This window comes from Tamandua tetradactyla, chromosome 1 (assembly GCF_023851605.1).
Source record: "Tamandua tetradactyla isolate mTamTet1 chromosome 1, mTamTet1.pri, whole genome shotgun sequence".
Taxonomy (NCBI): Eukaryota; Metazoa; Chordata; class Mammalia; order Pilosa; family Myrmecophagidae; genus Tamandua; species Tamandua tetradactyla.
In genome coordinates this window covers 8,127,658-8,140,479 of record NC_135327.1, presented here as the reverse complement: position 1 = coordinate 8,140,479, position 12,822 = coordinate 8,127,658, and the positions used below count along the sequence as shown (strand labels likewise).

At 52.7% G+C, this 12,822-nt stretch overlaps 1 protein-coding gene across 3 annotated transcripts in view; it reads left to right on the top strand.

Annotated features, from left to right (window-relative positions):
* The window catches only part of TOX2 (TOX high mobility group box family member 2), a 151,084-nt gene extending 139,458 nt beyond the window's left edge, over nucleotides 1-11,626 (top strand). For all 3 annotated transcript variants that reach the window (XM_077168153.1, XM_077168158.1, XM_077168159.1), the window contains exons 4-9: nucleotides 1,995-2,234; nucleotides 3,807-4,034; nucleotides 7,709-7,789; nucleotides 8,584-8,982; nucleotides 9,708-9,835; nucleotides 11,473-11,626. In XM_077168153.1, coding sequence (XP_077024268.1) covers nucleotides 1,995-2,234; nucleotides 3,807-4,034; nucleotides 7,709-7,789; nucleotides 8,584-8,982; nucleotides 9,708-9,835; nucleotides 11,473-11,509 — 1,113 coding nt within the window. In that variant the 3' untranslated portion in view covers nucleotides 11,510-11,626. The remainder of the gene's footprint in view (nucleotides 1-1,994; nucleotides 2,235-3,806; nucleotides 4,035-7,708; nucleotides 7,790-8,583; nucleotides 8,983-9,707; nucleotides 9,836-11,472) is intronic.
* Nucleotides 11,627-12,822: the final 1,196 nt, after the last annotated feature.

The following is a 12,822-nucleotide window of genomic DNA, read 5'->3' as shown; positions in this document are numbered from 1 at the left end:
AAAAAAGGAAGGATCTTAGGTCTTTTATAAACTTTGTGTTTTAACATAAGCACTAACATTTGACGAAGATAACTCTGAAAAATGAAAACTCAGCTAAAAGATATGTATACAAAAAGTTCTTCAGAAACAAGGACACAATAAATTCAAACAAATTTATAGGCAAAGGTAGCAATATTAAAATCAGACTGAATTCACAACAACAACAAAAATGGGACAAAGAAAGACACTTTATAATAATTAATGGTTCAAGCCACAATAAAATATAGTTGCTGTTCTTCTTTCTGCACTGAAACCCAACAACGGATTCCCAAAGCAAAAATTTTAAGTGTTAAAAGGAGATATTCATGGAAGCAGAAAAGTTGTGGGCAACTTTGGTTTACCTCTCTCAGCCTGCCTTAGAGCCCAGAGCCAAAGAGTAAGAAGGGGCTTTAAAGACTATAATTATCTCTAATCAAATCAATATATATTAGATTGAAATATTAATCTAAAGACACAGTTTACCCTTTGCTTTTGGGTACTATGGAGTGTATAAAATTTAATCATATTTGGGTCCCAAAGAAATCCTTAACCAATTTTCAAAAAGGCAAATAGTACAGCCCATATTCTCTGATTGCTTTTGTTATCAGAAATTAGGAGTGAAAAGGAAGACAATGAAAACAAAACCTAACCACCTAGAAATTCTAAAATTTTAACTCTTGGATCAAAGAGGAAAGTTAAAACTGAAATTAAAAATTAAATATGTAGAAAATAATAATGAAAACCTTACATGATGAAGTCTATGAGAAATGTTAAAGTTATGCTCAGAGGAAAATTCATAGCACTAAGCATATTACTAAAAATGAAGAATACAAATAAATGAATTAAATATGCAACTCAAAATTGAGGGGGGAACAATGATAACAAATCTTTAAAAGGCAGAGGAAAGGATTAGTAAAGATAAAATTACATATTAAAGAGTTAGAAAGCAGAGAAGCAGAAGTGATAATCGAGATAATTGAGAGTCGATTCTTTGGAGGAGAAAAGAAGCAACCCACATAATAAAATAAAAACCCTGTTAGCATGCCTAATAAAGAAAAAGTGAGAGGGAAACACAGATATAATAAAAGTAGGAAATAACCACAAACACAAAGGAAATATTAATTATGTGAGAATACATATTGGTATATGCAGTGTGAATATACGTAAAGTTTAGGTTTAAGTACGCATTATTCTAAATATATTTTTAATATGAGAAATACCCATATGTGAAAAAAAATCAGTAGTTTTCTTATATTCCAAAAATAACCAGTAAAAAAAAATCCCATTGTTATAGAGTTAATAAGAAAAGTTTTGCCCTGTAGAGAAAAAGTGTGACCTTTTATGAAGGAGAGTATATATTTTATCTATTTAATAAACACTTATCTAACATAGGGCTTACCAGGTGTGTCAGATACAGTTAATCATTTAGCAACCATATAAGGCAGGTTTCATTGTTATCTGCATTTTATCAATGAAGAAGCTGAGGCACAGAAAGGTCAAGTAACTTGGCCAAAGTCACCCAGCTTCTGAGTGGTGGAACCAGGACTCAAAGGCTGTGGCTTTCGGTGTCTGGGCTCTTTGCCATGAGGCTGCAAGGTGACTAAATGGAGACACAGACCATGTGCCCGCAGGGGACTTGGTAGCATCAAGTGGTCAGTTCACAGTGGGCCGAGCTGTCTGGCAGGGGCTGACATGCTAACCTCTGCCCAGGGTGCATGTCAACATGATGGCAAACTTTCGGGGAACCAGAGGGCCCCTCCCCAAGTGAACTCCCCAAGCACAGGAGTCAGAGTAGAATGGGGTGCCACCACGGTGAGAGTCACCTCTCAGGGGTCTCTCAGGGAGAAGCCTCTGTCCTGTGGAGCCAGGCCAGCCATGGCCTCATCTCCGCATACCTTCTGCAGCCCTTAATGCAGAAGTGATGGGGTGGCAGGGTCGGGCTTTCTGACTCCGCTTCCCCCGTCCTCCTCTCTCAGATCCAGGAGATGGTCCACTCGGAGGTGGCTGCCTATGACCCCGGCCGGCCGGGGCCCCTGCTGGGCCGCCCGGGGATGCTGGCCGGCCACATGGGCGCCCTCAGCCAGTCCCAGCTCATCTCTCAGATGGGCCTGCGGACCAGCATCCCCCACAGCTCCCCGTCACCCCCAGGGAGCAAGTCGGCGACGCCCTCCCCTTCCAGCTCTACGCAGGAGGAGGAATCTGAAGCGCATTTCAAGGTATGGGGCAGGGTGGGAAGGTGCCATTGGAAATGGGTGTCCCCTGCCTCTCGAAAGGAGTAGAAGAGGGACGGGCAACCATCCCTACCCACTCTGAAGCCCTGACCCAGGCCCTCACTGGTGTTCCTGGAGGCTGGTTGCTCCAGAGGCCAGGTGTGCGGGAGAGGCCAGGTATGCAGGTGAGGCCAGATGTGTGGTGAGGCCAAGTGTGCGGGAGAGGCCAGGTATGTGGGTGAGGCCAGGTGTGTGGATGAGGCCAGGTGTGCGGGTGAGGCCAGGTATGCAGGTGAGGCCAGATGTGTGGTGAGGCCAAGTGTGCGGGTGAGGCCAGGTGTGCGGGTGAGGCCAGGTGTGCAGGTGAGGCCAGGCGTGTGGGTGAGGCCAGGTGTGCAGATGAGGCCAGGTATGCAAATGAGGTCAGGTGTGCAGGTGAGGCCAGGTGCGCAGGTGAGGCCAGGTGTGCAAATGAGGTCAGGTGTGCAGGTGAGGCCAGGCATGCGGGTGAGTCACGCCAGGTGTGCAAATGAGGCCAGGTGTGCAAATGAGGTCAGGTGTGCAGGTGAAGCCAGGCGTGCGGGTGAGGCTAGGTGTGCAGATGAGGCCAGGTGTGCGGGTGAGGCCAGGTGTGCGAGTGAGGCCAGCCACTCTTGTGCTGAGCTGATGACAAGCACATCCGAGCGTTTAAGCAGCCTGCCCAGAGTGCACAGCTGAAACGTGGTGGGAGAGACCGGCCTTTGGTAATCAAGGATAACCTTTGGGAATTGCTTGTGATGATGAGGTGGCAGGGCTGTTAAGGAAAATATATATACAGCCAAACCTTGGAAATTAGCCCCCATAGTTACTGCACGTTCTTTCGATGTGATGCCAAAGCACTGTCTAACATACCCCCTCAAGAACTATCTGATTATCTGGGAGGATGGACCTTTGCTTTGACTCATTATCCATTATTGATTAAGGCATTTTACATCCCTGTAAAGAAAGACGTTAACTTGGAAGAGAGTGAGAGAAATGTAAATGACTTTTGTCTCATTACAAGGCAAATTAATTTTGCCCTGTGGAGATACAAATGATTTCTGTCCAGTAGAAAAGATTAAAACCCCCAAAGGTTATAGTTTTATTGTCCTGTGGGGCATTAACCGGTTTTACATGTAATTTAGTATTCTTTCTTATTCTGGCGTTCTTTCAGTGACTCTAAGTATGTCTCTTCCTCTTGTATTTCTTTGACTCGGCTTCGTCATCATGCTGATTTCCACACCAGTGACTTAAACAAAAGCCCCAGGGTTCCTCCCAGTGTGTGTGTATCTGTCTGTCCATTTGTCCGTCCAACCCTGCGCAGGACTCGGTTGCCTTCCCCACTAGTTAGCCCGGCAGCGCAGCCCGGCTGCACGGGTCCGAGCCCTGGGTGGGGGTCAGCCTTGGCCATTGCCTGGGCGTGAGCCCGGCTGACCAGCTGGGGTGGGGCCGGGGGTGCCAGGGGTGCCAGGAAGCCCCGCTGTGGTGGGGGCTGGGTGGGGTCTGCTTGGCAGCACGCCCTTGGGCTTCTATGGTTTTCTGACTCCTCTCGCCTGGCAGATCTCCGGAGAGAAGAGACCCTCAGCTGACCCAGGGAAAAAGGCCAAGAACCCAAAAAAGAAGAAAAAGAAGGATCCCAATGAGCCCCAGAAGCCCGTGTCGGCCTACGCCCTGTTCTTCAGAGACACCCAGGCTGCCATCAAGGAGCAGAACCCCAGCGCCACCTTTGGGGACGTGTCCAAAATCGTGGCCTCCATGTGGGACAGCCTGGGAGAGGAGCAGAAGCAGGTGAGCCCCGTCCCTTTTTAGGCCACTCCCCGAGGCTGGGTGGTCCTGGAGGCAAGGACATACCTTGAAGCCTTTGGAGGCAGAGATTTGGTGGAGGCCCTTCCTGGGCTCCTTTTGCCCAGCTGCAAGCTAGGATGCCAGGTCACTGTTCATTCTCTTCCCCAGTTGCCTTAACCAGCAACTTAACCCTCTGGGCTTCTGCTTCTTCATATATAAAATGAGGACACACATCTCTGTCCAGCTTGTCCCTTCAGCTCCAGAAATCCAGAGGCCAGGTCAGAGCTTCGTATTCCATTGGCCATGTGCCATTGGTCCCTCGAAAGGGCTTCCAGGGAATAGGGAGCAGAACCAGTTCATCAGCAAATACCAGGTACCAGCTGTGTGACTTCAGGTTGATCACCTAACCTCTCTGAACCTGTTCCCTTACCATTCTCCAATCTTGTGTTTGTGCTGGACTTCCCCTCCATTACAACACCCTGCGGAGTAACCTTTGCTTTCCTGTTCTGAAAGAAGGAGATGGAGGCTCCTAGAGGCTAATTTGCCCAAGGGCCCCAACAGTGAGTCAGGATGCAGTCAGAATTTGCACTCAAATCCTTAGAGCTGAGAGGTTCAATTGGAGTGTCTGCAGAAGAGACAATAAGCAGATAAATAAATGTAAAATTACGATTCTGATGGTGCTATGGACCAGGAGGGTACAGGATGCATGAGAGTGAAAAGAGGGGGAACAGGCACTGTAGTGGGGTGAGTTACCTAGGAGGAGGGAAGTGTTCCAGGCAGGGCAGCTATACTTGCAAACGCTTGATGAGGGGAGGGAGGCTAGCAAGCACACAGGCTCACAGGAGACCTGCCCAGCGAGAGTCAGTGTGACACAGCATGGCACAGATGACGCTGGGCGGTAGGCATGGCGGGGCCCCTCTGGGCTCTGTAGGCCTTGGCACAAGTCGGGTCCTTGATCTAAGAGCAGAGAAAACCACTGAGCAGTTGTACGCAGCGGCTGCCTGGACGGGGCAAAGTGGAGCAGAAAACTTTTGGAGCCCTCCAGGTGATAGACAGCGGTGGCCAGGGCCAGGTGGGGGGGGGGGGGGCGGTGCAGAGAGTGTTAAGAAAGACTAATTCCTGACCCTGGTGTGCGTTCTGGGTGAACAGGGCGCCACGCATTGAGATGGTAAACACAGGAGGAGTGCCAGGTTTGGGGCCGGGGAGAAGCTTGATCGACTCATCAGTCCTTTCTTTACTTACGTGCAATGCGTCTCTCTCACGTTCTAGAGTTTAAAATAGTTGTGGGATATATTATAGCAAGAGTAGTTTACGTGGGAGCCCAGAACCCACGGGTAGGGGCGTGGAGAAGTGAGGCGGGGAAAGGAAGGCAGCCAAGAGAGACTGCGTCATCAAAGCAGACAGCTCCGTGCGCAACTGAAGATCCGTGGCGCTGGGGACCTCTGGGAGCTAGAGCTCGTGGTGCCCTGGGGTGACCCATCCGAGAGGCAAGCCAGCAGGGTGTGCACCAACCCCTGGGGAACGGATGCTGCTGCTGGGACGTTCGTTCTCCAGCATTTCCGACCTGACAGGCTCCTGCTTCCCCGGGCAAAGGGCTGCGGTGTCAGCAGCCGCGAGTTGAGCTGCCCGGCCCTGCAGTCAGGACCTTTGTCGTTGTTTTTACCCTGACATCCATCCCCTTTCCTCAGAAGACCTCCTGTTTCTTGGGGAGGTCACTATCTCTATCGCTATTTAACTTTTTTTGGCGGGGGCGGGGTGCATGGGCAGGCTCCGGGAATCGAACCCGGGTCTCCAGCATGACCGAGCCACCATTGCACCGCCCTATTTAACACTTTTTAAATAGGGGCCCAAGGGATTTCCTCTCCCTCCTGTGCCCAGGCGTGGTGGGACAGCGATTTCAGGGGCTCTGGCCAGCTGCTCCTTCTGAACCGCCCAGGGGCAAGCAGAGATGCTTGAGAGTCCTGCCTCTCACATCAGTTTCATTTCTGAACTTTAAAGTGACTTTTATTTGCCTTTCTGGTTAATCCAAGAACTTGGTATACATATATATATATTTTATTTTCATCCAAAAACTAGTTAGGTATTTATCTCGCTTTTTATCCAATGTATTACAAATGGCATATTTTTCCCGTTATATTTTTCCAGCAGATTGTTGATATATTAAAAAGTTAAGTATTTATTTTGTCATTACCTACTGTACTAAACCAATTCATCATTTCTAATAGTTTTTCAATTAATTCCTGTGTCTTCCAGGTAACATTTACATTTTATTTATTTTTTATATTTGTTTTTAAGTTACACGTATAAATTCCTTATCCAAACAGTAATCTTGTCTCCTCATTTCCCACACTTGTATTTCTATTCTTGTTTTCTTTCCCAAGTTAATATTGACTAGGCCCGCCTATAAAAGGTGTTAAATAGGGTGGTGCAATGGTGACCCATGCCCCCCCCCAAAAAAAAGTGTTAAATAACAATAGAGATAGTGGTCATCAGATTTTCTTGAAATTGTCTCTCATACAGCACTGTTAAGCATAAGGCTGGCTATTGGCTTGTGCCAATTTTTTTTATCATACTAAGATATTTTCTTTATATTCATATTTTACTAATAATTAATATACTAACAACCAAGGGAGTTAATGGTTAAGAAAATTATGGGAGGGGGAAAAAAAAAACTATTGGTCCAGAAGTTTCCAGGTCTAGTTAACTGACACAAAACTTATTTCAAATGAAGATAATTCCAGAACTTAGAAAAAACAAAACTTTCACAAGTCTTAATCACAGCATAATCTTGACACTAAAACATAATGAAGCTAACTGTATCAGTTAGTTCTGAATGTGTAACAAATGACCCCAAGTGGCTTCAGCCAGCCAGTGTTTCAGCACGTGAATGCAAGGGTCCCTGAAGCGAGCTGGTCCCAGCTGGGCTCGCGCCTTTACCTGAGTCAGCTGCAGTGCGTCTGGGGGCTGATGCTGCAGGGGAGCAGGGGGTGCATGCTGAGTTGTGTGTGTCCCGTCAGCCAGTAGGCTGGCCCACGCTTCTTCCCACAGCACCTCAGGGCCCCGAGAACAGCTGCGTGTCAGCGCTTTTCTGTGTAACATGTGAGCGCACATCACCATCGGCGCCACATTTGCTAGCACCCTGCTGGCTAAAGTGGCCGTAAAGCCAAGCCTAGAGTGATTGTGGGGGACAGTTCCAAAAGTCAGGTGCACAGCGGGGTGTGAACAGCCCCCCTCAGCCCACCCTGTCTATGAATCTGGATGTAGGAGCCCTAATTAAAGTCAAAGGCAAATTGGAGCAAGACTAGCATACTGTGAACAAGCAGGGTTCATTCTAGAATGCAAGGGTGGCTCGCCATGAGGATATCCGTGCTGGGCTGGGTCAGAACCGGGGACTTTGAGGGCAGCCTTTTCTGTATGGTCAGGTACAATGACCTGGAGGACCAGGGAGGTGAAGCCTGTGGCTCAAGGCTGAGAAACAGGGATGGAGCCTCATCTCCAGTCTCCCTGTGCAGTGCTCCCAGAGGGGCGCCGTGGGAAACTGACCCAGCTCCTGGCCCACCGCCCCTTTCGGCTTGGCTCTTGAATCAGCGGCTTGCTGTCCATTCCTTCCAGGCCCCTGCTCCGTGCCCCTCCCCAGGGCATTCTCCCTAACACTAGCCCTGTCTTGGATCTTTCAGGCCTACAAGAAAAAGACTGAAGCAGCTAAGAAGGAATATCTGAAGGCTCTGGCAGCCTACAGGGCCAGCCTCATCTCCAAGGTAACACCTGGAAGCCCCAGACACAGCCCTGGTGAGGGTAGGGCCACTTGGGGGCTGGAGCAAGAGCCAGGGTGCATGGGAACGGCGAGTGCTGTCGGCCTTGGAAAGGATGGGCAGTGCTCATGCGGGACCTTCCACTGGGCGCCTTCTGTGTGCCAGGCTCAGGCTGGACACTTGATACGCATGTTGTTTAATCGGGTTCTTCCAGCAGGTACCTAACACGTAGAGCGTTCAGGTAACTCGCCTGAAATTGTCCAGATGGCTAGGCGGCCAGACTAGGATTCAGACCCAGTTTTACAGGTCTTCAATTTGACCTTTACTCTCACACTACCTGCCTCCTCTGAGAACAGCAGCAACTGAGGTGCTGAGTGTGGAGGTGGATATGTGGACCAGGTGGGCTGGAGGTTGTCCTGGAAGCTGTTACAGAAGCATCTGGGTTAGGCCATAAAGATCCAAGCAAAGAGGGCATCCTAAGAAGAGGGAACAGCATATGCAAAGGCTCAGAGGCTGTGGATGAGCATACATAAAGGATGTCTCGGCTGAATGATGCTGACTTCTTTGGCCAGGCTGAGGAGCATGGAATTACCCCATGGACAGGGAGGTCCCCAGGGATTAGAGGCAGAGCCAAGTCTCCTAAAGACCTGAATTAGCTCTGGTTAGTCCACAGATCTCCCCTAAGGAGCCAGAGAGTCAGTCAGGAGCCATTTCAGTGGGTTGTAGAATCACCTGCTGTCACGGCCCCCATTCTGGCATTTCTCTAATCTCCAGAGTGACTGGTTTCTGTCTCCTTCCAGAGCCCCCCGGACCAGGCTGAGACCAAGAGCTCCCAGGCGAACCCGCCAGCCAAAATGCTCCCACCCAAGCAGCCCATGTACGCCATGCCAGGCCTGGCTTCCTTCCTGACGCCATCAGACCTCCAGGCGTTCCGCAGCGGGGCGTCTCCCGCCAGCCTCGCCAGGACACTGGGCTCCAAGTCCCTGCTGCCAGGCCTCAGTGCTCCCTCACCTCCACCGCCACCCTCCTTCCCTCTCAGCCCCTCACTGCACCAGCAGCTGCCACTGCCCCACCATGCACAGGGTGCCCTCCTCAGTCCGCCAGTTAGCATGTCCCCAGCCCCTCAGCCTCCTGTCCTGCCCACCCCCATGGCACTCCAGGTGCAGCTGGCTATGAGCCCCTCACCTCCAGGGCCACAGGTAAGCAGGTGGAGCAGGCATGGGCCCTTCTGTGACCCCTTGCAGAGAGAGGAGGCAGCTTGGGATTTCAGATCCAGGCCCTGACACTCACCAGCCTCAGCCTAGGCACCTCATCTGTCTTAACCTCAGTTACCATATCTATGAAATGGGTCTAGTGTACCTTACTTGAGATATACTGGCTGCAGTGAACAGAGACCAAGTTGCCAGACAGATTCTTAGACTATTCTAGGCTCATCTTTTGCCTTCTGTCCATCTCTGCTCTCTGACCTAAGGAGTTGAGGCTACTGTGGCTTCTGCCAGATCTGTCCCTAGCCTCTGGCTTTCCCCAAAGTCTTGGAAGTCTGACCACCCACCCCCTCCAGTTAGTCCACAGAGATTGGTATGGGCTCAGTATAGCCCTTGGAGGTCAACCAACCCAATAACTCCATTTCACAGATTGGGAAACTGAGGCCCATAAGGAGAAAGACCCTGTAGACAAAGTTTTTTGCCCTCTTAGGTAGTTAAGACAAAGTTTGAATTTCTCAAAAGGTGCTCTACTGGAGGAAAGAAAGAAGCATTCCAGACAGAGAGGCAGAGCGGGGGTTCTGTATACCCCAGAGAAGTGTCTCGCCAGCGTGTAGGAACACTCTCAGGGACATGGAGCCCCCGTTGCTTCCTTGCTGCCTGAGACGGTCCGCCCCTTTATCTCTCCTCTCCTCACATGTCCCCTCCTTGCCCCTTTGCAGGACTTCCCTCACATCTCTGAGTTCCCCAGTGGCTCAGGCTCCCGCTCACCTGGTCCATCCAACCCCCCGAGCAGTGGAGACTGGGACAGCAGTTACCCCAGTGGGGAGTGTGGCATCAGCACCTGCAGGTCAGTTCCTACCCCAGCCCACCGCTTGTCCCTTCTTTGCCCTATTGATGCATGAAGAGTGGGAACCGGGATGATAAGGGGATGGGGAAGAGGCTAGGCGGAGTGTGGAGCAGGGATGAGTCCCTGCAGGCCACTGCCTGACCTGCTGGAGTTTCCCTTGGGCACTTCATGCTGGAGGTATTCAGGGGATGAATGCAGAGGCAAGTGAGGCCCCTGGGGGCCTTTTCTCCTCCATCTTCTTTTTTTACAAATGCTTTCATGTGACATTCACATATTCACCTATAGGTCCTATGTGTTAGTTGCCTAGAAGCAGGGCCTGCAGCAGGGGTTTGAGTGCACTTGGGGAAGTGCTCTCAGGAGAAGGAGGGGAGGGGGCAGGACAGGGCAGGGGAAGGAGGTGGGCAGAGATGTAGGCACAGCTGAGACCCATTCAGCCTGATGCCATGGGGAGCTTTGCAGCATGAATTGCACCACAGAGCTGGCCCCACCTTGAGATAGGGAGCCAGTCATTTGTACCCTAGCACTAGGGACAACCTACTAGGGATTGTGGCCCCCTGGGCAAGGCAGTTCCCATTCAGCTGAGGGCAGTTCTCTGGAGAAGCCAGAAGCTGGGGCCTTGGTAAAAGGGACCCGGGTGAGGTTCCAACAGTGTACACTGCACCTAGGAAAAGGGTCCACAGATCACACCCAAAGAATCACATTCAGAGGCTCCCCTACTGGTGCCCTGCAGCCTTCTGGGTCCGTGCAACCTCCTCCTACCCCCTGCCACCCAAGGGAGGGTGGCACTTTCATTTCAGCCAGCAGAAGGGAGAATGAAGTGGGGGGAGCACATTTTTGCTTAGCTGCCTACTCTGGCTTCTATTCCACTGGCAGGAGCTAGTCCTGTGGCCACGCCTGGGGGCGCAGTGCTGAGCAGCCCCCCAGCAGCCTCTCCACTAAGGCACACAGCACACGGAGGCATGCTGGGCTGGTGGCCGTCTCTGCCGCCCAGCTCCTGCCACCCCAGCTCTCGCTGTCGGCCTCCCAGCTCAGACTGCCCTCTCTGCCCAGCTCGCCAGCTCAGGCAGGGTCCAGCTCAGGCAGCTCTTGGGCTCTGAGCCTGCAAATATGGCACCTGCCCCCATTTCCCATGTGCCTAGGGAGAGATTCTGCAGGGCGGACCCTCAGCTCAGCAAGAATCCCCTTCCCCACACCAAACAGGTGTAGACCTCCACCCCTCACCACGATTTCCCCTCCCCACCGTCAGAGAACTGGGGGGTTTTTATCTAGCATCAGACCACAGTGGTGCCATGTGAGAAACAGAAAGCTCCTGCCCTGCTTTCATCCTTTTTGAGATTTAGCCATGGAAACCCTGGGATTAACAGCTAATGTGCGCACCCCACTGATGGTGAGCTGGGCTTTGATGGTGGAGACCCTGCTACCCCCTCCCCCCTCGCCGAGGAGCCCCTTCCCGGATGGCAGGAGGGGCCTGCTTGGGGGAGAGCTGGGGGGTCCGGCCTCGCGTCCGCCTCTCACCATCCAGGGGCAGGTGGGCCCAGGCCGCGGGCACAGCGCCCGAGTGCAGGCCTGGACCCCCTAGGCCAGGCAGGTCCCCGTGGGGTGGGGTCTGCGCTGACAGCCCCTCCTCTCTCCCACAGCCTGCTCCCCAGGGACAAGTCGCTCTACCTCACCTAAGCCGCCTTCCCTCCCCTCCCTGAGGCTGGCTGGAAGGGCCCTGCTCAGCGGAGGAGGGGCCGGCCGCGGAAGAGCGGCTCTGGCGGGCCGCAGGGGGACGAGCGGGAGAGCCGCGGCGCGCCGGGCCCCAGGGCGGGGCCTCCTCCACCCCCCGCCGGGCTCCTCCGGGGGCCGCCCGCCGCCCACAGCCCCCGCGGGCAGCTCCTGGCCCCGACGCGCTTGCTCCAGGGTGGCGGGTCCCGGCCCAGCCCGGGCGCCGTGGGCTGCCCACGGGTCGCGGGGCCCAGCCCGGCCGCAGACGTGCAAACCCGGTTCTCCGGCGTGAACAAAAGCTGACGACCCTCAGCTGTGGGCTCCGTGTGCGTAGTTGACTAAGTGTTTTAGAACTGTGCTAAAGACATCCGTCAGATTATTTTGTGGGGCGAAAAAGTAGCTTCCTTTAAGGTAAAAAAAGCGTTTTATATGACCCTTAGCACACTTTTTTAAGTTTTATTTGAAGGGAGATGTCACCAGAGCGGCTGCCACCCTGTCCCCCGCTGCAGGCACCGCCGGGCCCTGCCGGCCGCACTCGGAGGCGCTGCGCTACTTCTTTTTTTTTTCTTTTTTTTAAACTATGTCCATCTATTTAAAATTGCCAACCATGACTTTGGTCTATTTATGAAGAAAAATTGAGAACAAAATTGCAGTTTATCACAAAGTGTGCGTGTGCGTGGTTTTCTGTTTGGGTTTCTTATGTCTCGGTTTCGGTTTTTCATGGTGTTTGCAGCTGTTTCCTGACCCAGGCAGTGTCTCTCTTGGTGCCCAGTGCTTCTCTCGAATTTCTTTGTAATAAAACTTCTAAAAAGTTGAAAACAAGTCTGTCTCTTCTTGCTGTGTGAACAGGGCCTCCGGAAGCGGCATCTGGGAGGCAGCGGAGGGTGCAAATCCCGCCCGCCCGAGGGGCAGCGGGGGCGGGGGGCGGGGGCGCCAGGGGGCTGCGGGTGCGCAGGGGGCTACGGGGGCCGGGGGCCTGCAGAGGCGTGGGGGGCTGCGGGCGCGGCTGCGGGGTACTGCCGGGGACAGGGGCTGCGGGGCTTGTCCGTGGACGAGGCCGCAGTGGTGCTGGAGGTGACTCGGTTCAGTGAGGCGGCTGCCCAGGGGCCACGGAGGTGCCGGCATGTGACAGCTGTGGGCCCCTCCCGTGACCCCTGTCCTACTGGCGCCCCCAGCATGGAGGAGAGAAGTGGGCAATCTCTTCCTGTCAAGTGAGGGGCAGCCTCCTAGCCCGAGCCCTGGGGAGGTGCCCCTGCCTTGGGAGAAGCCACAGCTCCTCA